At 46.0% G+C, this 22,888-nt stretch overlaps 2 protein-coding genes across 7 annotated transcripts; one reads left to right on the forward strand and one right to left on the reverse strand.

The window, feature by feature from the left end:
• The first annotated feature begins 57 nt into the window (after positions 1–57).
• On the forward strand, positions 58–1,495 carry lsm8 (LSM8 homolog, U6 small nuclear RNA associated). Its single transcript, XM_049012885.1, has 4 exons — positions 58–207; positions 639–679; positions 771–898; positions 1,065–1,495. Exons 1-4 carry the CDS (start codon positions 177–179, stop codon positions 1,153–1,155), a joined length of 291 nt encoding a protein of 96 aa, XP_048868842.1. The 5' UTR covers positions 58–176; the 3' UTR covers positions 1,156–1,495.
• si:ch211-272n13.3 (ankyrin repeat domain-containing protein 26) lies at positions 1,496–22,378 on the reverse strand. 6 transcript variants are annotated; one of them, XM_049012826.1, is made up of 41 exons: positions 21,953–22,378; positions 21,168–21,438; positions 20,593–20,707; positions 19,704–19,877; positions 19,517–19,623; positions 18,694–18,831; positions 18,078–18,232; positions 17,590–17,625; positions 17,158–17,191; positions 16,982–17,054; positions 16,837–16,897; positions 16,568–16,761; positions 15,542–15,692; positions 15,363–15,418; positions 15,181–15,277; positions 14,800–14,828; positions 14,634–14,712; positions 14,481–14,525; positions 13,843–14,142; positions 13,689–13,759; positions 12,554–13,285; positions 11,344–11,534; positions 10,705–10,729; positions 10,387–10,528; positions 10,065–10,278; positions 9,699–9,882; positions 9,432–9,578; positions 7,779–8,747; positions 7,190–7,342; positions 6,292–6,467; positions 6,055–6,148; positions 5,789–5,815; positions 5,279–5,356; positions 5,057–5,191; positions 4,798–4,910; positions 4,530–4,641; positions 4,151–4,441; positions 3,501–3,736; positions 2,911–3,130; positions 2,533–2,578; positions 1,496–2,428 (listed from the first exon to the last, which is right to left on the reverse strand). In XM_049012826.1, exons 2-41 carry the CDS (start codon positions 21,371–21,373, stop codon positions 2,280–2,282), a joined length of 6,555 nt encoding a protein of 2,184 aa, XP_048868783.1. In that variant the 5' UTR covers positions 21,374–21,438; positions 21,953–22,378; the 3' UTR covers positions 1,496–2,279. The 6 variants fall into 6 exon arrangements, with proteins under 6 accessions (XP_048868783.1, XP_048868801.1, XP_048868818.1 ...); XM_049012844.1 differs by lacking the exon at positions 17,590–17,625; XM_049012861.1 differs by lacking the exon at positions 7,779–8,747.
• Positions 22,379–22,888: the final 510 nt, after the last annotated feature.

Here is a 22,888-nt window from a genome sequence, read left to right on the forward strand (position 1 = left end):
GCGCTCGGTAATCGAGCATACGGGTCTTATTACGTCACTCTGCAGCGACCACATGACCTGGGTAATAAATTTCGCCTCCATGCGCTCGGTAATCGAGCTGTTGGGTCTGTTCTCTCTGTTTTTCCTGTAGACGGCGCCTTGCTCCCCGGTCTGTTTGAAAGCTTTGTACGGAGATCATGTCGACCGCGCTGGAAAGCTACATTAACAGTATCCTTTGTTGTTCAGGACACTTGAGGGGTTCTCGCGGACGGAGTCAGATAAGCAGAAAGTGCATGGCAAAACTGGAGAGACAGACAGCGGCTCCCCGCTGCTTGGGCTAGTTAGCATAGCTGCAGCATGACCCGAGTAACGTGATATGTACGCCACAAAATTCTATCTAAATTAGCGATGGGTTGTTATTGTTGTTATTATAATTATTATTAAGCATTTGGAGGATGGATGGATGGGTGTTTGTTGACCTGCCGCATGACAGCATCTTCAGCGGTTCAGACGTTCATTACCAAACGGCTATTAAAAGAAACGTAGCGTGATCTGTAATTAGCATGGGGTCATGGGAGGTCACTGTGATGAAATGCTTTACATTTTATGTTGTGATTTTTATGGATGCGTTACAGTTAATACTTTAACTAACACTCCAGGGACCGTAGCAGTTATAACGTCTGATGGAAGAATGATCGTGGTAAGGTGTTTTTTTTTTTAACAATGATTCTAACTTTGCCAGGAATTGGAATCAGTGATGATTATACTTTTTTTCCTCCACATTTCATTAGGGGACACTAAAAGGATTTGATCAGACGATCAACTTAATCCTTGATGAGAGTCATGAGCGGGTGTTCAGCTCCACTCAGGGGGTGGAACAAGTCGTGCTGGGCCTGTATATTGTCAGAGGAGACAATGTGTAAGTATTAAGCAAACTGGGGAACCTCATACCCGTCTGGGTGCTGATCCATCTGGTGTAGCACAATGCAGTGGCACACAATCTTCACGTCAGTCTGCGAGTACGTATGTTGTTGCCAAAGCATCCTAACTGGCAAGGAAGTGACTTTTTTTGGTTGCTGTTTCAGGGCTGTTATTGGAGAGATTGATGAGGAAACAGATTCTGCCCTGGACCTTGGAAACATTCGTGCTGAGCCTCTCAACTCCGTGGTTCACTGATAATTCTGAGCTGTGTCAGGGACCTTCCAGCCTGTGTTGTTGTAAAGATGATGTACTTTGTAACAGTTGATTCTGTAAATTACTCCGTATGCAAGGATGTGGGTTTTTTTTTTTTTAAGCAACATGACCATATATTTTCAATAAATGCTTTTAAATTTACCTGTAGTATACTGATATGAAAAACGTAGTTTGTAATGTTTTCAGATCTTCAAAAGTCCTTTCATGTAACCTGTGGAACTCTCGAATTACGTTTTCTGAATAAGAAACTGCCCAAATGTAAAAATACATGAATGGATTTTTGCTTGATTTAATTTTACTAAAATAAAACATTCAAGAAAAATGTTTTCAATTTTTTTAATAAAATTGCTGCACACCAAGTTTTATGTTGCTGCGCATCATAAAAACATCTCTGGTGACTGAAAACTGATGAAGTATCAGCAATCCGACCAGCTGGAGGAGAACAACACACATTACATAGTACCGTAACTCACAATGTAACCTATTGACTTTTACACCGATCGGTTGTTACTGTTTAAACAAGGACTATCAAATCGGCATCGATTTTTATTTAGGTTGCTTAACTGAGAACTCAGAGTTCGTCATGGTAATCTGTCAGAAAACTCCAATTTCAAACTTTGCAATATCAAAAATGAAATGTAGCAATCGGTGAAGTCGTTCTGTACAATTCTTGAAACAATAAAAGTAAATTCATAACCGTATCCTAGATAAATAAACTATCCAATCTGTTTTCATTCTTAAGAAAACTTGTCAGAAAAAAAAACAATTTTAAATGACATGAAATTATAATCTTGGCAAAGTAATGAAACAATATAATACTGATGATGAAAAGGAATGCATGTGAAATCGAGGAAATGAGGACAACCTTACAGGGAATGTTTTATAAAGAATATAAAGTGTACTTAATATACAGATTTGTTTTCATGTGCAAACCTGAAAGGGAAAGCCTTTCAAATGCAACCGTTAGTCATAAATATTAAGACACTGTGGTTTCAACAGTGAGGCCAATGCTAAGTTGTCCTTTGAGTGCAAAGATGTGCGGCGGCTGTATAAATATCATGAATGTCAGAGCTGTAAACAGAAGAGGCGCTGATACTCTAGGGACGTCAGATCCTGTAGTTCTTCTTCAGGACGTCCAGATACTGCTGTGTGGCTCTGGCCACTGGGTCCTGGTCTGTGCTGAGGCTCCTCTGGGAAACTGCCACTGACCCCACTGGGGACAATCGGGCCGACTCCCTCCCCAGCTCTGCAGAAGCTAAAGGGGGGGGGGGCAGCAGACACACAGCAGAGTCTCAGCCAAAGGCCAAGTATCCTGAAGATCCTGCGAGTCTGAGCCAACGGTAAGAGAGGAACACTTACCCTTGTCTAGTTCCCTTGTTATGTTTTTTTCCAATTCGTTTTGCATCTTGGTGGAAACAAACAGGAACGTGTTCAGCACAGCGGCAAATACCACAAAGTACAGAACAATTCAATGGTTGTTAGAGGACGTTCATTTAAAATGCCCGCAGCAGAGTCTGCTTCAAGCTGTCACATCAACTAACCTGCAATTATGTGCAGTTATCCAAATTTGAATAGTCTTATATTTCAATACTCTTCATAAATGTTTTTCATGTAATACTATAAAATTCACTTAAGTGGAAAAATAGCTGAGGAACCGATGAACAGATCTTTCAGTGACTTAAAATTAAAAATTCAAGTCTGACTTGAATGTGACAGTCTGCCATTTGACAGTCTCACCTTCGCCAGGAAGGTTTCCACCTTGGTGTTCTGTCCAGTCCCCGCTGGGTCCAGGAAGCCACTTGCTAGGCCGCCTCCATAAGGCCCTGCTGGGTTCAGTTGCTCCACATCCAGTGAGGGGCCAATCAGGCTGCCACCCATGCTGCCTGCGATCAGCGACCGGGTGCGCTGACGCTCACCTAGCAGTTTGGCGTTGGCCTCTCCCAGGCGCTCATTGGACCTGAAGTGACAGTTGGTTCGGGTGGATTCAGCGTGTAGGCATGCAGGTTTACAAACTGGACCTCAATCTGAGTATCCTTGGAATCAGAATCTACCAAAACAGTGTTTCTCAACCCGGTCCTCAGGGACCCTCCCCTCACACTCCACCTTTCTGCTCCCTCCCAGCAACCTGCAAGAAGGTCCACTGTCTGGGAGCCCCTGAGGACCAGGATGAGAAACACTGCACTAAATTATGCTGAAACCTCCCTAGCCTGGGCCGCTTAGGTAAAATTATCAGTGCAACTCCATGCCGCTACAGCACGGTGATTTTTGTGTGATGTGGAACAAGGTGTCTACAAATCTAAAATCAAAGCAAATCATTGTCACTGAACCTTTCCAGCTTGGCTGCCAGGCTCTTGCGCAGCTGCAGCTCCTGGCTGTAGAGCTCGCGGTAGCGCTGCAGCTCCGTCAGCGCGCTCTCCTTCTGGGACAGGCTGTCGTTCTGGCTGCCGCGCAGGCGGCTCATCTCGTCCTCCAGCTCCCGCATGCGCTGCTCCTGCTGGGCCCGCAGACTCGCTTCATTGGCAGCTTTCATTTGCTCCAAAGCCTCCTGAGATGCGGCCTGGGTCTGGGACGTGAAGGTTATAGCCTTAAAGCAATGCTATAGGCATCGCCGCTTGCAGAGATGGATAGTTCCAGTCCAGAAAGTAAAAATCCAGGCCAAGATTTTGTTTCGACCAACCAGCTCCACACTCTGTCACTGTGACTCTTTATACTCAGCTGGTTGGTCGAAACAAAATCTTGGTCTGGATTTTTACTTTCTGGACTGGAATTATCCACCTCTAACTGCTTTCAAAGAGAAGATGCTAGTCTAGGTGTTTCCAGTAGCCTAAAAGCAGGATGTTTCACAAGAGAATACCGAAGGGTCGACGTACATTTAAAAGTCAATCTGAGGCTGTATCTTTGCAACGATTATCAGTGTACGATGAAAGCATCTACGTTTAAAGAAAGCGTGACAGTCGCGATTCCCATAGCTAGTGACCTGCAGAAAGAGGTTGACCTCCTCCAGCTTCTGCCGGACCTCCTGACGGGCCCGTTCCTCAGCATCTCTGCAGTAATGCTCCAGCTGGTTCTGGTCCATCCTGCTGCTCTCCATCTGCCGCTGCAGGCCGGCCACCTCCTCCTCCAGCCTTCTCTTGCCCCTCTCCAGATGCTCATTGGTCCTGCTAAGGGCCTTCAGGGAGGAAAGCTGCTCCTTCAGGTCTGAATTCAGGGCCTCCATCTTGGTGCACTTCATTTCCTCTTTTTGCAGCTGGAGAGTGAGCTCGTCAACCTGGGGCAGACGCAGAGAGAGACTGATGATGAACAGCGAGTCCCAGTGCGCTGCAGAAATTATGGTGTAGCTGAGAGATGCGATGTACTCGGGACTTCATCCTGCCCAGGGTGTCGCCTGGCTTGCTGAGCACGGCGTCCGGTTCCATGTTCTGCTGCTCCCTCAGTCTCTTCTTGGCCGTTTTCAGCAGGACCTTCAGTCTTCAAAGAGTAAACACCAATCAGCAAATACCGTCTGCTCAGGCTGTACTACATAATATGGGAATCACCGTCTCACCTTCACTTGCATAACATTTTACGTTAAAAGTACGGAAAGCGGCGCCTGAATTACTTCTGATTTGGACGGTGAGATGTTACCTTGATATGTCTTTCTGCAGCTCTGCGTTTCTGCTCATCTCCTGGTCAAGCCTAATATCCGTGGATTTCTTCTGCTCTGCGGTTTTCTTTGCCCTTTTTCTTTCAATTTCCGCCTGTAACGAAATTCGGGTGAATCCAGCACCGTGTGGAGGTAATAAAATTTCCTTAATAAGCTTTTTTTGAGGAGATAAACAAGTATTTTAGTTTATAAGCCATTATGTCTGACTGCCTCAAAGAGCACTCTCTTCCAGATGGGTACCTGCCCGGACAGCTCGCCCTTCTCCCTCTCCAGCTCCGCCAGGCGCAGGCTCAGTCGCGCCCGAGCCTTCATCTCCTCCTCCCACAGCCGATGGGTGTCCTGGGCGCTGTGGGAAAGCAGGTTCTGCTTCTGCACCTGGTATAAAGGAGCACAGCAGCTCAGCGATGCACTAGCCAGTTTCTCTCTGGGGCAGCCGACTGACACACTCTGCCAGGCACGTACCTCTCGACTCAGTTTATCCTCCAGCGTAATCTTGCTCCCTTGCAAATCTGTGACCAAATCCTCTAAACGATTCCTAACCTGTAAGATGATGAAAGGTAAAACTTACCCAGAAGACTTAATCATTCATTCATTATTGTTGTTTATTTTTATATGTGAAATATCACAGCATGCTTTAAGCAGCTCTACATCCATGCAACACATCAAGCTGGAAAACACTATTAAAGAACCCAAAGCGCAATGGTAAGTATATAAAAAGCCCCTTAATGACAGGTTAACACAGTGAGGATGAAGTCATATTCAGAGCCGTTTGATCACTGTGTCACATCGAAGCTACGTCTGTAATTTCAGAACACACAAAAGGGCTTGATGCAGTTATTTAACATATCTATTTTCTAAACTGCAAAATTCACTTGTTTAAAGATTCATCAGTCTTTATATTTAGGAGAAATATTTTTAAATAAAATAAAGAGGTGGCTAATAGAGACTATCACCACGTCTTAAAATACAAACCCCAGTGCCAGGTGACGAATCTGATGTCTGTAAAAAGATTAAGTTCTTTTTTGGTGAAAATGCATAGGGGTCCATTTGAAATGTCAAAAGCATGAACAGACACACTCACAGACATACAGCAGGTCTCTGCATGTGTCAAATAACAATGCAAATGATTCACATGGTACATCAAACACAAAATGCGCTCATTTGTAATACTCATAAAAAGGCGTCTATAGTATTTATGCAGCCTGAGTGTGAGGGTTTGGGGGCTCACAAGGTCGTACCTCTGCAGCTTCCTGGCTGTCCCTCTGCAGCACCTCCATCCTGTTCATCTGCTGTTTGGCTGAAGCCTCCAGCCTGACGTTCTCGATTTCCAGCCTGCAACAGCAACCCGGTAACAATGACGCACTTTTTCGGCTGAGATTTCCATTGACGTGCTCATGCGCCGCATTGCCGGCACGGCTGCTTCCATGCGACAGCTGCGTGCGGCCATGACGGCATGTCATGCCGGGGTACTTTACTTCTGCATGGCCTCCTCCAGCTGCTTGACCATCTTGTCTCTGTCCACAGCAGCTGCCAGGGCTTCCTGCAGCCTCTGACTGGAGGTAATGGCGTCTCGCTCCTTGTCATCTAGTGCCCTCTTCAGCTCGTGGATGCGCTGTTCTGCCTGGACATACTGATCCTCGCTCTCCTGCAGCTGGAGGGACACCAGACCATTGGCCGTTGGCCGAGTCCAAATTCAGGGGCTGCATCCTTCTGAGGCTGCATTTGAAGACCGAACGTGTCGCACCGGAGCGACAAGACTCCCATTTCGACGGCTCCTCCTAACGTGGTCTAGAAATGCATCCTTTTGCCAGATCGCAAAGGATCCACTTGACGGATCCTTCGCAGCCCGACATATCCCAAGATTCAATGTGCAGAGGTGTGTCCTGACTAGACGACAGGAGTGGCACTTCATGACTCAAGGGTAAGGGAGTGGAACATTTAGTGGCGGCCAGACTGTCCCATTTGACGACGCTTTCCGCTCGACCTTCGAAGAACACATCCTGCAAATCTATGCCTTCTTAGACCACGTCCTTCAAAGGAGGCAGCCCCTGAATTCAGATACAGCTGCTCAATCCCGTCATGACTGTCCTTTGAGTAGAGGTTAGGCACACCTGATCCCGGAGTGCCGGTACCCGGCGGTTTCCATCCTACCAGGTCTCTCATGACCCACACCTGATCTCAAGCAGATAGTAACTCATCAGGTAGAACAGAAATCTGCCGGCGCCCTCCAGGATCAGGGTGGCCTACCTGTTTTACAGCATTTACTCATTTATTATGGCATCAGGTACAGCATGGATTGCGTATCCTACGCCGCAGCCTCACATGCTCCTACAGGCATCACGCACGGACACTGGCTCCGAACAAGGAACTCACCCTGCCCCTGAGCCTATCCATGTCCTTCTGCAGACGTAGCTTTTCCTCTTCCAGGTCGTTTCTGTAGCGAGAGTTCACCTCCAGAGAGGCCTCAGACATGGAGAGCTTCTTCAGGGTGTCGGCGAGTTCCTGCTGTAGTTGCCTCAGAGCTGCCTGTATAGCAAACCGGGGACAACATACATCTGTGTGATTAATGTATCATCAGGGCTGTTACCTCCCCACATTTGTCCTAAGGTGACCAGATAATCCATGTCAGGTAGGATAGGACAGGATTTGTAACCTACAATTTCAACTGGATTTCACGTAAAGCACTGAGTTCTTGATGTGTGCTGATTGGTCAGTCTCCTAAAATCATGCATTTGCCACAAATGTTAATGTGAAACAGTTGGATGAGTCTTTCAATCAAAGAAACAAACCAGTCAAAGTATAAGAACTGGACTATTTAGCCAATCACAGGAGCCTTTCCGTTTGAAAGCGGTTTGTCATCATCATTGCTGGCAGGTCATACTATGACCAGGACAGCACATGCAGGCTACACGTCACTGTAGGTCACAGCTGACTGACGCGGCTCTCGCCTCCGTGCATGCACCTCTCTCTCGGCCTTCTCCAGGTCCTGCCTCAGCAGCTGCTCCTGCAGCTCGTTGTTCTTTGAGACCAACTCCTTGCTCCTCTCCTCCGCCATCCGCACCCGCTCCTCGCTATCCGCGCGCAGCTTGCCCAGCAGGTCGCTAAAGCGCTCCTGCGCGTCCGTCACTGCCCGCTCCTTGATCACGCCCCGGTTCTGGGCCTCTTCCAGCTGCTGCCGGAGCAGCATGGTCTCGCTCTGGGCCTGGGCCAGCCGCTCCTGCGTTGCCTCCTGTCGCGCCGCAGCCTTGCCGGCCTGCTCCCGCTCAGCCTGCAGGCCCACCTCCAGCTGCCTGATCTGGGCCTGGCCCCGGTCATGCTCCCTCTGCACCGTCTCCAGCAGCAGGCTCTTCTCGGTGAGTGACAGTGAGGCGCGGTGACACTCGTTCTCAAGGCTGTTGGCCTTGGCCTCGGCTGCGCCCAGCTGCTGCGAGAGGCTGTTCGCGGATTCGCGCTGGCCGGCCAGCTCCGCCGAGATCTTCTCCTGCGTCCTCTGCCAGTCCTCCCTCTCACGCTGCAGGCTCCTGTCGGCTTCGGCCCTGGAGGCCTGAATGACCTCCACCTCCTGCAAGGCGGCTGCCAGCCTCACCCGGGCCGAGTCCGCCTCGGCCTCCAGCCTCTCCTTGGCCTGCTTCTCGTGCTCCAGCTTGGCCGAGGCCATGGAGCACTCAGCCCTGAGGGCAGAGATCTGCCCGTTGTACTGGTAGACCGTTTGGGCCAGGGCTTCTTCGCTGAGCTTCAGGTCACGTCTGGCGTCCTCCAGCCTCTCCCTGAGGGTCTCATTCTCCTCGCCGAGGTGGGCTTCTTCCTGGCGGCTATGGGCACGAACTCGCTCCAAGTCCATCCTTAGTGCCGTCACCTCCTCATGTAGGCTCTGGCTCTGCTGCACAAGCTGCTTCTCCCGGTCGCTGGCCTCTGACAGCTGAGATATGGCCTTCAGCACCCCGACAAAGGAACAAACCAGAACAGAAACAGCATGCCCTTATTGTCATTTTAGAGGTAGCAAGAGCAACACAATCCCATCTTGTTCTCCTATGAGACACAGACACACACACACACACACACACACACACTTACAGTCAGGTAAACATATCCTTATGGGGACCGCTCATTCATTTCTATGGGAAAAAATGCTAAGGCTAACTATGACGACCTTAACCTGCATTTTGAGTTTTTTCATTGCAGTCAGATTTTTATTAAATTGAGTTTTCCCCTTATGGGAACCAGGAAACACACACACACACACACACACACACACACACACACACACACATACACACACACACACAAGTGAGAGCAAAGCCTGGGGTCATCCATTCCCCCCTCCCCACCCCTGCAGCAATTTCAGGGGGTAATGGGCTTGCTCAGAACACAAAGCTATGCCCACATTTACTGGCACTCATTTCACATGATGCATACGACTGATATGAAGTTCGATTTCCACTCGTATTTTAGGCGTTAGGTTTCCACGCCACTAAGTGTTTGAATTTGTGTTAAGCGCATTAGGTCAACCCTGTTGGTAAAGGTGCTATATAAGATACACTGAACAGATCAGAACGGAAACAGACAAGATCCTGAGACAAGCAGACAATCTGCTGCTTGTCATTTAGGTCCTTACCTCGCTGCTCTTAGTGAAGTTCCTCATATTCTCCTCCTCCAGCTCCCTCTGCTTGCACATGTGCTTGGTTAGGATGCCCTCCTGAACGGTGCGGGTACTGCGCTCATGGGCCAGCAAGCGCTGCGTCTCACTGTGGTCGTCTTCCAGCTGGAATGATGATGTCATAAGTATGACATCGTCACATAAAACTCTCTCTGAAGACAGACATCTTCACATTATCTTCAAGGATGATAGAAGGATGTTGGTGTTTTGAGAGGTGCTACTGACCTGCTTCATGCTATTAACGAGCGCCCTCATCTCCAGCTCCAGGTTCCTCTTGGCGAGCTCCACCTTCTGCCTCTCCTGCACCTCGGTGTGATACTGCTCCTCCTTCACCCGCAGCTGCTCGCAGCCCTTGTCGTGCAGCATGCAAGCGTTCCTGTGCTTTTCCTGCTCTTGCTTCAGGACAAACCTGCGAAAAGTTCCCGCACTCTGAACTCGCCGGACACAAACAAATCCAGGATGGCACCTTTCCCCGTCATTCAGAACAAACTCGTCAGGCACAAAACAAAATTCAGCTCTAACGAAATCCATAAAATACGTCAGACTGTCAAGAGTACAACTCTACAGCACCAGAGTGAAGCAGCCTCTCACTTGAAGTTTTTCAGTTCGGTCTCTAAATCCACCTGCCGGTGCTCCAAGATGGATTTAACGTCGCGCGTCTCTTCCAGGACTTGCTTCAGGTTGGCCCGTTCTTCCTCCAGCTGAGAGACCTTATCCGACAGCCTGCTGCAGCGTCCTTTTTCCCTCTGGATTGTACACTCGTACTCGTGGAACATGGTCTGCAGCTTCACCATGCTCACTGAGTCTGCGAAGACCAGGGTATCGTTCGGTGCAATGCCAGGGACTGATCAGACACTGGAAAACACTGGGAAATCTGAGACACGGCTCACGGGGCAATAAGAGGCTCACTTACCGATGCAGGAGGAGTCCAGCTGCTGGATCAGCAGGGAAGCGTTGCGGAATCCCGACGCGGGGAAATCCGCCTCATCCGTGCCCGTGTCAGATGACTGAGTGAGATCATCAAAGTCATCCCCAATTTCCATCTCTTCAGGCACCTGCAACAATACAAACAACAGGCACCCAATTCCCATAATTTACTAAATAATGGATCTGTAATGAATATGCAATGCAGACAGAAGTGTTTGATGATATCAGCGGGAGAGACTTCGTATCTTCTTGGTTTTCACTGGTCACGAGAGGTCATGTTTTTAAAGACGGATGTCAACCTTACCTCTGCGCTCCCTGCAGCTGCGAACCTACAAGAACAACACAGCTGTGAGGTGGCCTGCATGCTCGGCTTCTTTCCACCATAAATTCTGTTTTAAACTTCCCAAATTGCAACGAGCAGAAAGCAGAGTTTACACTCAGAATCACCATCCTCACAGCATACTGTACAAACAGCTCTGACAGCTCGCTTAAAAGTGCCGTCCTCAGACGGAGACAAGATCTCCAAAGCCACACCAAGCTTGTCAGCCTCTGGAAGGGCTGAGCATCTGTATCCATAGCAGCCCGTTAAGTCGAGCCACAGAAGCTACATTATACACAGAAGCGATTATGACCTGGTTTTACCCTTAACCACAGTCATGCATATTACATTGAAAGGTCATTCTTACTATATTCTTACGTTAACATGGAATCAAAGTGGTATTTTGAGCTGTAATTTTTGTAACATCGCAATAGATCTCAGTGTTGCTACAGTATTTAAAGTCTGCTGTAAACAAATTAGTTTACTAGGTTTACTAGTAACAATTATAGTACTTAGCTCTTTTTACACACATTCTTAATTCATGGATTGAAAGTTTTATACATTTATGTCAATAAAATGCACCACAGCAACATTAATAAGGGGATGATTGAAACATGCAGGTACCTTTCGGCATATTTTGACCCTAATCCTTGATTTAATTTAGCTTCAGGTTCCTTTTCAGATGCAGAATTGGTGCCTCTTTCACTAAGCTCTTCTTTTACATTTTCTCCCACAAAACTCCTCCTTTGTCCTTCAACACCCCTTAATGGATGATGATGCTGGACAGTTGGTAGCTCCCTCATCTCCTCACAAACCTGAAATAACAAAGGAAATGAGGGCAGGGCAAAGTGGACTAATATCAGCTAACCGCTGACTAATATCAGCGGTCACTGACATGGTCCGACACGCAGATCTGACGAAATTTTTTTATACGTTAATTTCATTCATTCATGCAAATGTCTACTTAGAAAATCAGCACAGAAAGATGGTAACACTCTTACTTAAGGGGCCACAAATACTGTAATGCTGTGCTATTACTTACGCAGCAATTAACCAGAAACTAAATCTTAGATACATACTAACATTCATCGTTAATGAATCATGACACGTTTTACCCCAAGCACTTACTTCATTTTAGTTACTATATCTGTCAATTCTGTAAATCTGTGTGATGTACTGAGGGAACAAGTACTGAACAGCACAAGTGAAACACCAGTCATGTTTGTTCATCATTAATGAATTACGACGCATCTTTTATCTCAAACATCTACTATATTCCTGCCCCCTCAAGTAAAGTGTCAATCAAACATCAAACACTAAGTGACATAATACACCAAAATGCCCCATTCATTCTCTAAGTGAACGATTCATATATGTTACATATGTACACATATATGTGCAATACATTAATTAAAGCCAAAAGGACTGTACAGAAGATGGATCCTGTCTATGGAATAAACACACAGTTAATATGTTACAAATTCGCTGCATAAAAATGAGGGTACGCCATGCATCATGACTGGCGATTCAGTGATAATGTGAAGAAAGAAGTTTCCAGTCGAAATGCTGAACAAAAAGATGGTGAGGAGAGGATCAGAGCTGTACTTCATCCCTCTGACATTTGATGAAAAGAACACACAGCACTACTAAAGAGAAATGCAAGAATGGTCTGGAGAAAAGTGCAGGATTGTGTCTGCAGTCTCTATCAGGAGGCTCTCACACAGACAGCTGGAGAACAGAAAGGGGGATGCACTGATGGGATGCAGTCTACTACCTCATTCTGCAGCTGGGCCTTCATCTCCAAATCCAGGAACACAGTCTTCAGCATCCCTACCTCGTACTTGAATCTCTGCATGTCCTCCTCGAGCGCTTCGTCAGAGAGGCGCCTAGCAACGTCACCGAGACATTTACTCTCCGCTTCAGTGTCTTCATTCGTTTTCTGTGCTGTGGCAGCGGCTTGACTCCCTCCCTCTGGCCCAAGGTCGCCGACCCCTGTGCTCACGCTGCAGCCATCGCCAGAGTAGCTGAGATCTCTGCAGGCATTACGCTCACGGCCTCCGTGCTCTGCTGCCTCTTCTTGGCCCCCAAGCTGCTCTTCCTTCTCGATTTCCTCGCCAAAACAGGCAGCGTCTTTTTCATTGCTGGGAACGTTCCGCGTAGGTTGGGGACTCTGAGAAGACCGCAGGCCTTCTGACGGCTCAGTGAGGGAGTCCTCTAACCCAGATTCTCTCTGTTCGGCAATGGGAACCAGAACCCTCTCACCCCCCCCGTCTCTGCTGGACTCCTCGGAGGCAGCAGCCTCAAATGCCCCCCTAGCATCCCTCCAACAAAGCTCCCCAAACTTCTCCTTCAGCTCTGCTGTTACGCTCCTGTAGTGAGACTTCACCTCCCTTTTCTCAGTCTCTACCCAGATTTTCTCATAGCGCTTCTCCCATGATGCGTCGCTGTCTTCGTCAGTCTCACCCCCATCCTCCTGCCTCTGAACGCCTTGTGTTTCACACACCACAGGACTGCTGTGGTACAGCTCACTCACACCTAACCCACTTTTATCTAATACATCTTTCCCCTTCAAAAGCATGAATACAAAAGAACATTTGTTAACTCCATAACGGTGCTAACACTTAATCAAAAAAATCTTAAAAATTCATTATACACTTTTAAGGATTAATTAATAACTGTAATGCCAGTTAAATCAATTTACGCTATCAGGCATCAATGAACAATCGCCACAATAGCCTATTCAGTTGTTATAACGCACTTCACAAAATCAGGGCCAAAATGGGAGACTGATTACTTAATATGCACATGAATATAAGCATCAAACAGTCATTCTGTGCTCTCTACACACATTCAAACAAAAACTAAGCTAAATAACCCAACTCTTTATTGTCTGTGTAGTCGAACCTTTGTTCTAGCAACATCCATCCATGCTTCCTTCTCTGAGCGCCGAGAGATTGTGAGGAACCCACCTTCTGCGGCATCTCCGGTCCTGCGCTGAGATCTTCAGCATCGTCTGCCAGCACCTCGGTCACTGAGGTCTCTGGTGATACAAACAGGCCAGATCAGTTTGAAAAGAGGCCAGAGGCACGTTATGTGCTTCCTGATACAAAAGCCTGTCTTCACCTTCTTCATTCCCTGTGGTTGCAAGCGTCTTCCGGGTGCGGGGCTGAGCCTGGGGCTTGATTTGGGCCTGCCGTGGGGAGTAGCCGTTCGGGGGAGCCAGGGCACTCTTTGTATTTTCGAAACTCCCTTCTGTTACGGATGTAGCAGGCTCTTCACCTCCACTGGCTGGTACGACGGTCGAGGGAGGGGTGGTGATTGGTTCCTTGTCCGAGGCCAGTGGGTGGGGTTCATCAGGAGAAACCTGCTTGATGACACGGTGGCTTGTGCAGGAGGAGCTGGAACTGTCCCAATCTGAAGGATCTGCAGGGGAATGCAGAGGCCACACCATGTCTGTACCCATCCCCAGGTTCTGTAAAAACCTACTCGGTCAGTCAAACATGAGTAGAAACCCAGCCAGGTCACCTATAAGAAAACTGACAATATTTGTATATATTTCCGGTTAACTAAGTAAAGCCACAGCTCACAATACAACACAGGAAGCTGGAAGCACCATCAACATTGATTTCTGTCTGACCTCCTTGCGTTTTCTGACTCTCTTTTAAGGAAAAACACAAAAAACAGAAAACATAGAAAGCTGTCACACCAAAAAAATCTAAAATTTGCTGAAGTTTTAATACGGAACAAATTAAATCATTTACCTTCAAGATCATCCACATCTCCCAATCCAAGTTCTTCCATTAAATCTGTAACACCAATATGCCCCGATTTACACTCATGCAAGAAGATATTAAACATGCATAACTGTCAATGTTTATGGATTCCTGCGTGCAGCGATGATTTTGTGAAATTACCAATTTTTACGTTAGTGTTGTCCATGGTTACGGCTGGTGTCGGCAATACATGCATTGGCTTAGCGTTCGATACACCAGGCTGAAAAAGAGAGGTAACGCGTCTTTCACCCAATTTCAGTTAAAACATTCTTTTAGGTATTATATTAAAATCTGAACGTTAAGTTACCTTCTGTTGTAAATCATCGCAAGGACCACCTGAAGACAGATCAGATGTGAGCGTTAATGACTCGAGCTAACGATACATTTAATAAGACTCAGAGGCAGCCTCACGCAGACTAACACACACCGGACATCTGAGGGCGACTCAGGCTGAATGTGTCTGACGTTGGCCAAGACTTGGCCTCTGTGAAGTAATCATACCCCGACAATTACCTCTCCTGGCCTGTCTAAACTCTCCAAAGGTCTGCAGGTAAGCTCACCTACAGCTTCCTAGTTGTCGTTAGAATGAGTGAACGTGAAGAACGGCCGAAGAACATAGCCGTTTATTCATAGCTTATTCAGTACATTTGCAGACACCGGTCAGTGACGAAAACACTGAGGAAAATACCTTCATCGCTCTTCTCGGGAACAATGGCCGACTCTTCTTTGGGCGTCGCAGGGGAATTAATGCCAACGCGCAGTTTCCTTGGGCTTTCAGAAACAGGCTGTTTAAAAGAAAATATAAAAGATTACGTGAATGTCAATAAATGCCACATCACTGGTGTATTAACAATGACAGACAGTCCTTACGGAGTCCCAGGAGTCATCGTCTGCACGGTCCCCAAGACCCAACTCCGACAGAAAATCTGTGTGGGGGGCCGGGGGGGGGAAGACACACGTCAAAGGCTTCTGGTAATCTTTTCCCTGACAAAATGCACTTAGGTTTTACAATAAACACAACCAGGAAGATCTCAGCTTCTCCTGCTCACCTCTCTTCTGTACTGGCACCTCATTCCTCTCACCGTCATCGTGCGGATGTTCACCGTGCGGCACTTTATCCTCAACCCGCCCTAACTCCTCTTCTTTGCTGTCTTCATCTTCCTCCTCCTCCTCACAATCTGCATCTGTGGAATTCTCTTCCTATTTGAAAAACAAAATGCATTGGGATTAATGAAGCTTCAGTATTAATTGCAAAACTGCGTCAGACATATTGTTACATTACTTAAATAGTTAAATACTTTCTCTTATGCTCTCAGATGCAAGTCTAAATTAATTTTTTGATATGGAAGAATCATATGTTTACCATGGTGAAAACTGTCATAATTACGTTTTTATCAAGCTAATATACACAGATGAAGGTAGGCCTCAAACTGTTCAAAATGCTCTCGGCTCATCTGAAAGACCCTGAATTAGTATTTTGGTAACTGTCTCACCTCCAGTGAGCAGGCCTTACACCCCCCAGCTTGTTCTGGAAGCACATCAAGCTTACAGTTACCAGTGGCTGTTTGAGACACTCATTCTTGAACCGGTGGCCTAAGTTCCATCGTAGTCTAGGTTACACGTAAGCCGCCCCCTACGTTCCAGTTTACAAACTGTTTCGATATCACAGGGTTGGCATAAGAAATGAAATGGGAGGTTTTATGGGAGTTTCTCACAAGCTGCAGACAAGACGCAGGAAGTTTAGTAACTCATACATGTATAACATGTGCAGAGCTGGTTTGGAGGATTTAATGACTTTAATGCAGGACACGGTACTGCATGACCAAATACGGTACTGTACTGTATATTGGTATAATTTGTTTACTATTTTGTTATACTATCATTATTCTCATTTCTTTCTTTTTTAAATTTTTGTATAATATTCTTCACTGACCTTCATATTTATGAGTAAATACTCATCCCACATGGCATTTAAAAACACCCCAAACAAAGAACAAATTAAAAAAAATTTCAAGCCTAAAATAAAAACTTCAAAAATGGACGGGAGGAAGAGAAATGTGTTTAGGGTACGCTACCGTTCTGGAGCTACGGAGCAGCGTGGATGGCACCTGAGGTGGTTTGGAAAAGGGGGCAGGCGAAGGGGATGGTGGGGGCAGGACGCTGCCCCTCAGGGGGGGTGAAATCTCAGAGGGGGCCGAGTCCCTCTCGCCTCTGTCGTCATTCTCTGCGTCAGACTCGCGCTCACTCCAGGACCTGGAGTCTGCTGCGGCTACACAGTAGTGCACGTTATATTCCAAACCACAAAATGGTGGAATATGAAAGCCTGCACTGTTTCAATAGTTACCTCTTTTTCTGCCCTTCTCCGAAGAGCTGATAAGCTTCTTCAGGTTCACCTTTTGTGGTTTCTGCGTGAACACAGCAAGCGGATTTATTAGCAGACTAATAAGCGGGTTTGTGTCACTGGCTGACGCAACACAAAATCTCGGCACCTTCGGGCTCAACTGTAAGCCATCGTCTTCATCTGATGAAAGCCATGAATCTCCAGCAGCGGATTTAGATGCCCTAGAAAAAAAAAATAAAGTATTTTTGATATGCAACACGAACACATGAAATACAGAAGCAAAATCATCGAAGCAGACAAAATGTCATAAATGCATTTCCTCACCTACTGATGGATTCTACTTGTGAATTATCATCAACTGCAAAAAAAAAAAACAAATTCTGATGTTATCTATATGAGGGGTAAAAAGTACCACTAGAATCATTTTTAACTGAGATTACAGAAAGCTGGGGCTAACTTTGCTGACCAATTTTGCTAATCATGTCAGTTTCAGAAAAGAGGAAACTAAGCATTTGCATGAGAAGCTGCAACGAAAGCCCAAATGCAGCTCTGCTCAACTGGATATGCCTCTGATGGCAAATATCTTACAATATCTCTACAACCATAATGGACAGGGTGAAGAAGATCATTTAAAAAGCTAGAAAAAGGCTGGCATATTGTTGCACGCAATTCCCGTTTAATACAAGTCAACAAACACCCAATGTATGGTTTTCACTCTAGTACCCCTATATCTATGGCTTCTATTGTTTCCAATACCTTTCCCTGCTTCACTTGCTCCTGCAAGGTGCAGCTCTAGATCCAGCCAAGAGGATACGCGTGAGGGTTAGATGATACAAACAAATGGGGATTAACACTTAAAATGCAATGAGAAAAGTAACACAATGCAAGCTCAGTGTAAACTCATTTCACCCACTGCAATATAGATTAATTAAGCTAACTGCAAATTAATTGCAGTGGAGATAAGAACTTAGATCGTTTGACATTATGAAGCTAAATAAATAAACGAGAGCCTGCACTTACAGACGTGACATCAGATAAAACAACGTGACTGGGATGCCAAACGATGGAGATACACAGGGAATGAGAACCAAGTAAAAAGATCTAACCTGAGCTGAACTGTCAACCACGACTGATTTTTCGGTTTACATAGAAAAGAACTGATCATGCAAAGAAGTGATTATGTGCAGCATGAAAAAAAAAACGACCACAGTGAGAAAGGGAGGCACGCCTTGACTGTCTCTTACCGTCTCTGTTAGAGGCCGGTCTCCCCAGGGAAAAGGCCGCCTCGTCCTCCCCCCCTGGGCTGCCCACCGGCCGCTGCTGCCTGCTCTGCCCGGGGAAAGAGGGCGAGTGCTGGCACCTCCTCCTGGTCCCATGCTCTATTATCAAATGGGAACAACTGAAAAGCAAAAATAAACACTTCTATAAAAGATCTGAGGTGCAACCAACATGTAGCATCTGGAAGCTAATTTCTATGGCATAATGTGCGGGGGTGGCGTGCAGCTTGGTGGGTTAGGGCTGTACCCTGGTACAGAAGGCTGTGGGTTCAAATCCATGGTCAGCGGGGTAATCATATGCCATTGGGCAGGTGCCATGGGGGCTGGGAATGCAGACTTAGTACCCCCCCAGGTTGGTAAATTTGTAGTATAAATTAAGCTAAATGCAAAATAATTGCAGTATAAAATTACAACACAGAACAGAAGACATTGTTACGCTGTATAAGTTCATTTACAAAAACACAACATGAGAGTGTGATCTTAGTGATGCGACGTCCGCTGAAAGATGGCTGCTTTACCGAAATGTCCAGCACCTGCCCAAGCAAACAAATGTGCAGCACCTGCCATCTTATCCGATACTCACGCATGGTGCCCGTTAATAACTGCATAGTCATCAGATGTCCATCCTTTCTCATCCTTAACCGCTATATCTGCATTGTTCGCCAAAAGCAGACGAATCATACTGATTTGTCCATTACAGGCAGCAATTATTAAGGATGTCCTAAAATGGGAAAAATTATACAGTTTAGAAAAATACTTATAATGATTGGATGAAGGGAACAGACAGCACATGGGAAACACACAATCTGTGGCCACCATTAGGTATACTAGCCTAGTACCTAGTAGAAACCCCCTTTTACATAAAGAGTAGCCTGAATTCTTTGAGGCAAAGCTTCAACCAAGTGGGATCACTATTCCATTCTAAGCATCACAATTCTATTCTGTCGTATCATCCTCTGTAAACTCTCGACAGTGTACCGTGTGCAAATCCCAGAACTGTGGCTGTTTCTGAGGTGCTGGAACCACCATGTCTGGAACCATAACACATTCAAAAATGCTGACATGACACACATTTGCCTTTCTTCGGGTTTGCTGAACAGTAAGTGAACCTCTCGACCCTGTCTGCGTGCTGTATGTACTGAATCGCAATGCACAAAAGCATAACGTAAAAGTGGCCAAGAACTATAAAGTTCCTGGTCGAGACCACCCAAGAACTAGGTTCCTGAACTTCGGTAGGGAAGCACCTCATATTTGCTGGTTCAACTACAAAGCACAGCATTTCCACTTATATTAACTGCTAAAAACGGAAGCCACTCAGCAACTAAATGTAGCATATGGAATGGGTCTAATTCAATTAATTATTCTGCTCATGCATTAAATTACAGCTTCACTGAAATCACACCAACCTTTTTCCTTGGTCCTTAGCATTGACATCAGCTCCTTCCTTAAGGAGAAACTCTACCATCTCAGTGTGATTTTCTGTTACTGCCAGGATCAGAGGAGTGCATCCATCCTGAAAAGAAAGCTAGTATTTAAAGCCATGTTCCACCCATGTGGGACTACATGCGTGTAGGAAGACCTTGTGGTACATACCTTGTTATCGGCATTGATGTTGGCACCGTGTTCCAGCAGCTGTGTACCCATGGGCACTGACGGGATAAGGGCAGCCAGGTGCAGGGCCGTGTTCCCGTTGATATCCACCAAGTTGGGGTCAGCACTGTGCTCCAGCAGGAGGGCGGCACACGTCTCCTGCTGACACTGCACTGCCTGCCCACAAAGACCACATGAGCATCCCTCGTCCAGGAATTCTCACATTTAAGTTCGGCTTCAGCTGAGAATATCCCATCTCATCTGAATCTCACAACATAAAAAGTAATCAACTGACTTTCTCACCCATTCAAAATTGATATTCCGATCATTTAAAAGTCACATTAATAATTTTAGCCATATAGTAATGTGATCTGCTGCACTTTATCAGAAACTCAGTTGTATGTGTGTGTGTGTGTGGGGGGGGGGGGGGTTAGTGTTTACATATTCTCATGTGTGGGTTTCCTGCAAGTGCTCTGATTAGACTAAAATTCATATATATGAGCGTACTGAGATTCCAGTGCTGAACCCAATCCATACTCTCTTCCAGTCTTATGTTTTACTCTCTAGATCAGCGTTTACCATCCCGGTCCTCGGCGGCTCCCAGACAGTCCATATTTTCGCTCCCTCCCACAATGTGGACCGTCTGGGGGTCCAGGACCAGGTTGGGAAACACTGATCTACACTACAGGTCCAGGTTACCATAGTTAGATAAGTTAATATAGTTAAAGTTATTATAATTCAATAAATATGCTATTGTAATACAACAGATGAATGGCAGGACCAAAAATGAACTGTGCCAATAATAATTTTATATATTATTTCAATAAAAGGTCAATTTAAAATGTTAAAGAAAAATCTTTGTCATCACTTATTTGACATTTGATGTTTGTACCTTCATCAGTGGGGAACGGTTCTGATTGTCACATAAGTTCAGCTTGGCCTTGTTTTCCACCAGGAACAGAACAACATCCGTATGCCCATATGCACAAGCAATATGCAGGGGAGTTCTGTGAAATAAGAATCCATTGTTATTTGAGTAATTCTGAAAAGCAGTTGCATCACACCATCACTTTAATAAGAGTAACGGTACGAGAAAATACAGATTCGTGCGATAATAATTAGATCGAGATTTGTGAAAGCGACCCGTGACATGAGAGAAGTCAGAATGGTAGAGAGTTGCTACGGTCACAAGCACATTGCTGCCAAATGTATACCATCGCCTTCCAAACCAGGACATGAGAGACAAGAGTCACCCCCCTTCAATCTTAAGTAATAATGTTAGGTAGCCACGTTTTTGTATGTGTAATAAAAAGTATGATAGATTCGAGTTAGTAATGCTTTGTATATACTTCTGTAGCTTCCATCTGTGCAATAAGCCCCTCAAATTTATAGAACACTATGCAGTACTGTGCACTACCTGTGTACTAGGTTTGGATACCTGGTATATTTGACTGAAGGCTCTCCTACCTGTTCTCTTTATCCAGTTGGTTTAAATCATTCTTTTTTGCAAGCTGCTTCAGTTTGGTCAGGTCACCCAGGGACGCAGCCTTATGAACCTTTCCCAAGTCTTTTTCCTTTATCTCATATCCTATTGATAAAATGCTCCCGGCATCAGACGAACTTGGAGAGAAACCTCTCCGTTTCTTGCTAAATTTGAGTATTTTCTTCATCATGCTCTCATCTCCTTAAGCAGTCCAAGTCACTGGCGTCAAGATCACCGCAGGTATCATTTGCACTCCTAAAAAAAAGAAAAAGAAAAACACGTTTAAACCGATTAAGCTGCTTCAGGGGAACTCCGCATCCCAAAAGCATCATACATCGCATCAATGTTTTCCAACTCAACCAGTTGCACAGCAAACCTAGCAGCTACCATGTCTCCGAGTACGTGCATTCGGCGTTTATAAATGCCATTTGTGCCAAATGGTGCTTTGTTTTAAGGTATTAATTTTAAAATTCAGTGTTACAAAAATAAGCGTAAGGAAAGTAGCTCGTGCGTCTGACAACGAGTAACCAAGGCAACGAGTCGGCGGACTGCGGACGGAGCGGAGCGGCTGACTGACACCGCCGCCCGCGCGCATATAAACCCCCTTAGCGGTGAATCCGGGCTTAAGAACAGCGTTAATGGAGCAGCGTCATCATTCAAACACTGCATTAGGGTATCTAACTAGCGGCACGACCGTTACTGAAACACAACGTTAATCAAATCACCAAACACTGCTGGTAGGGAGATTAAAGATTCCGGGGGTTATTACCGGCTGACCACGCCGCGCAGGGGCAGAAGAGCTGCTGAAGCCGGTCAGAGGACGGCGTGACCCGTGTCAGAGCCGAGTCCGAGGATCGCAGCGCGGGAGGCGGTCCGGCGCGACCCAGAGCCGAGCCGATCGACGCAGGCCCGCTTCGGAGAGTCTGGTGGCGCGGAGTCGGCGGCTCTACTCGCGGTGCACGTTATAAATAAATGAAACTGATGTCCGTTTCGTTTAAGAAACAAGATTTGTGTGCATGTCATTTCAGAATAAATTACTATACAAAAATAGACAATTTATTGTACTACTTATTAATTTCACAAACTTCTGAAACATTAGGAATCTTTAACAATACTAAACATCTACTCAACAGAAACGGCGATAAGCGCCGCGGCCTCTGGGTGTCGCTGTCAGGCGGAAGTTGCGAAGTCAGCTGACTGCTTATGTCCGCTGATGGCGGCTGTGACACTGTACGGCCCGCTAAAGACACGGTTTAAGTTTGCGGGGTGGGTGCGCTGCGTTGGACGGAAAAGCAATTAAGCGTTGGAGAAATACAATATATGTTAGTCATGTTTTCTCCCCCTGAGATCCCTTTTATAATACACGTAGATTATGTTTATATGTTAATCTACAATTTATCGTTCTAATGGAGGGAACTCCAATAACAAATGACTGAGATGTTGTTTTGATGATAGTTTAATAAACAACTTATATTTATATAAACACTTGATGTGAAAATGTATTTTTTATTTATACGTGGTGGGGTCTGGAGACTCCCAGGAAGCAGAAGGCACCCAAAATCAAGGAAGCACTCGTTTGGAAGGTCTCACGTGTAACTCACATTCCTGAGTGTTTTTCAATGAGATAATCTGCCAGTAGTGGATGACAAGGTGAGAACTGCCATCTGATTTTATCCATAGTTAAAGCACTGCTGCCACGTCGGTT

The sequence above is a fragment of the Brienomyrus brachyistius genome, chromosome 1 (assembly GCF_023856365.1).
Source record: "Brienomyrus brachyistius isolate T26 chromosome 1, BBRACH_0.4, whole genome shotgun sequence".
In the NCBI taxonomy this organism is placed as follows: domain Eukaryota; kingdom Metazoa; phylum Chordata; class Actinopteri; order Osteoglossiformes; family Mormyridae; genus Brienomyrus; species Brienomyrus brachyistius.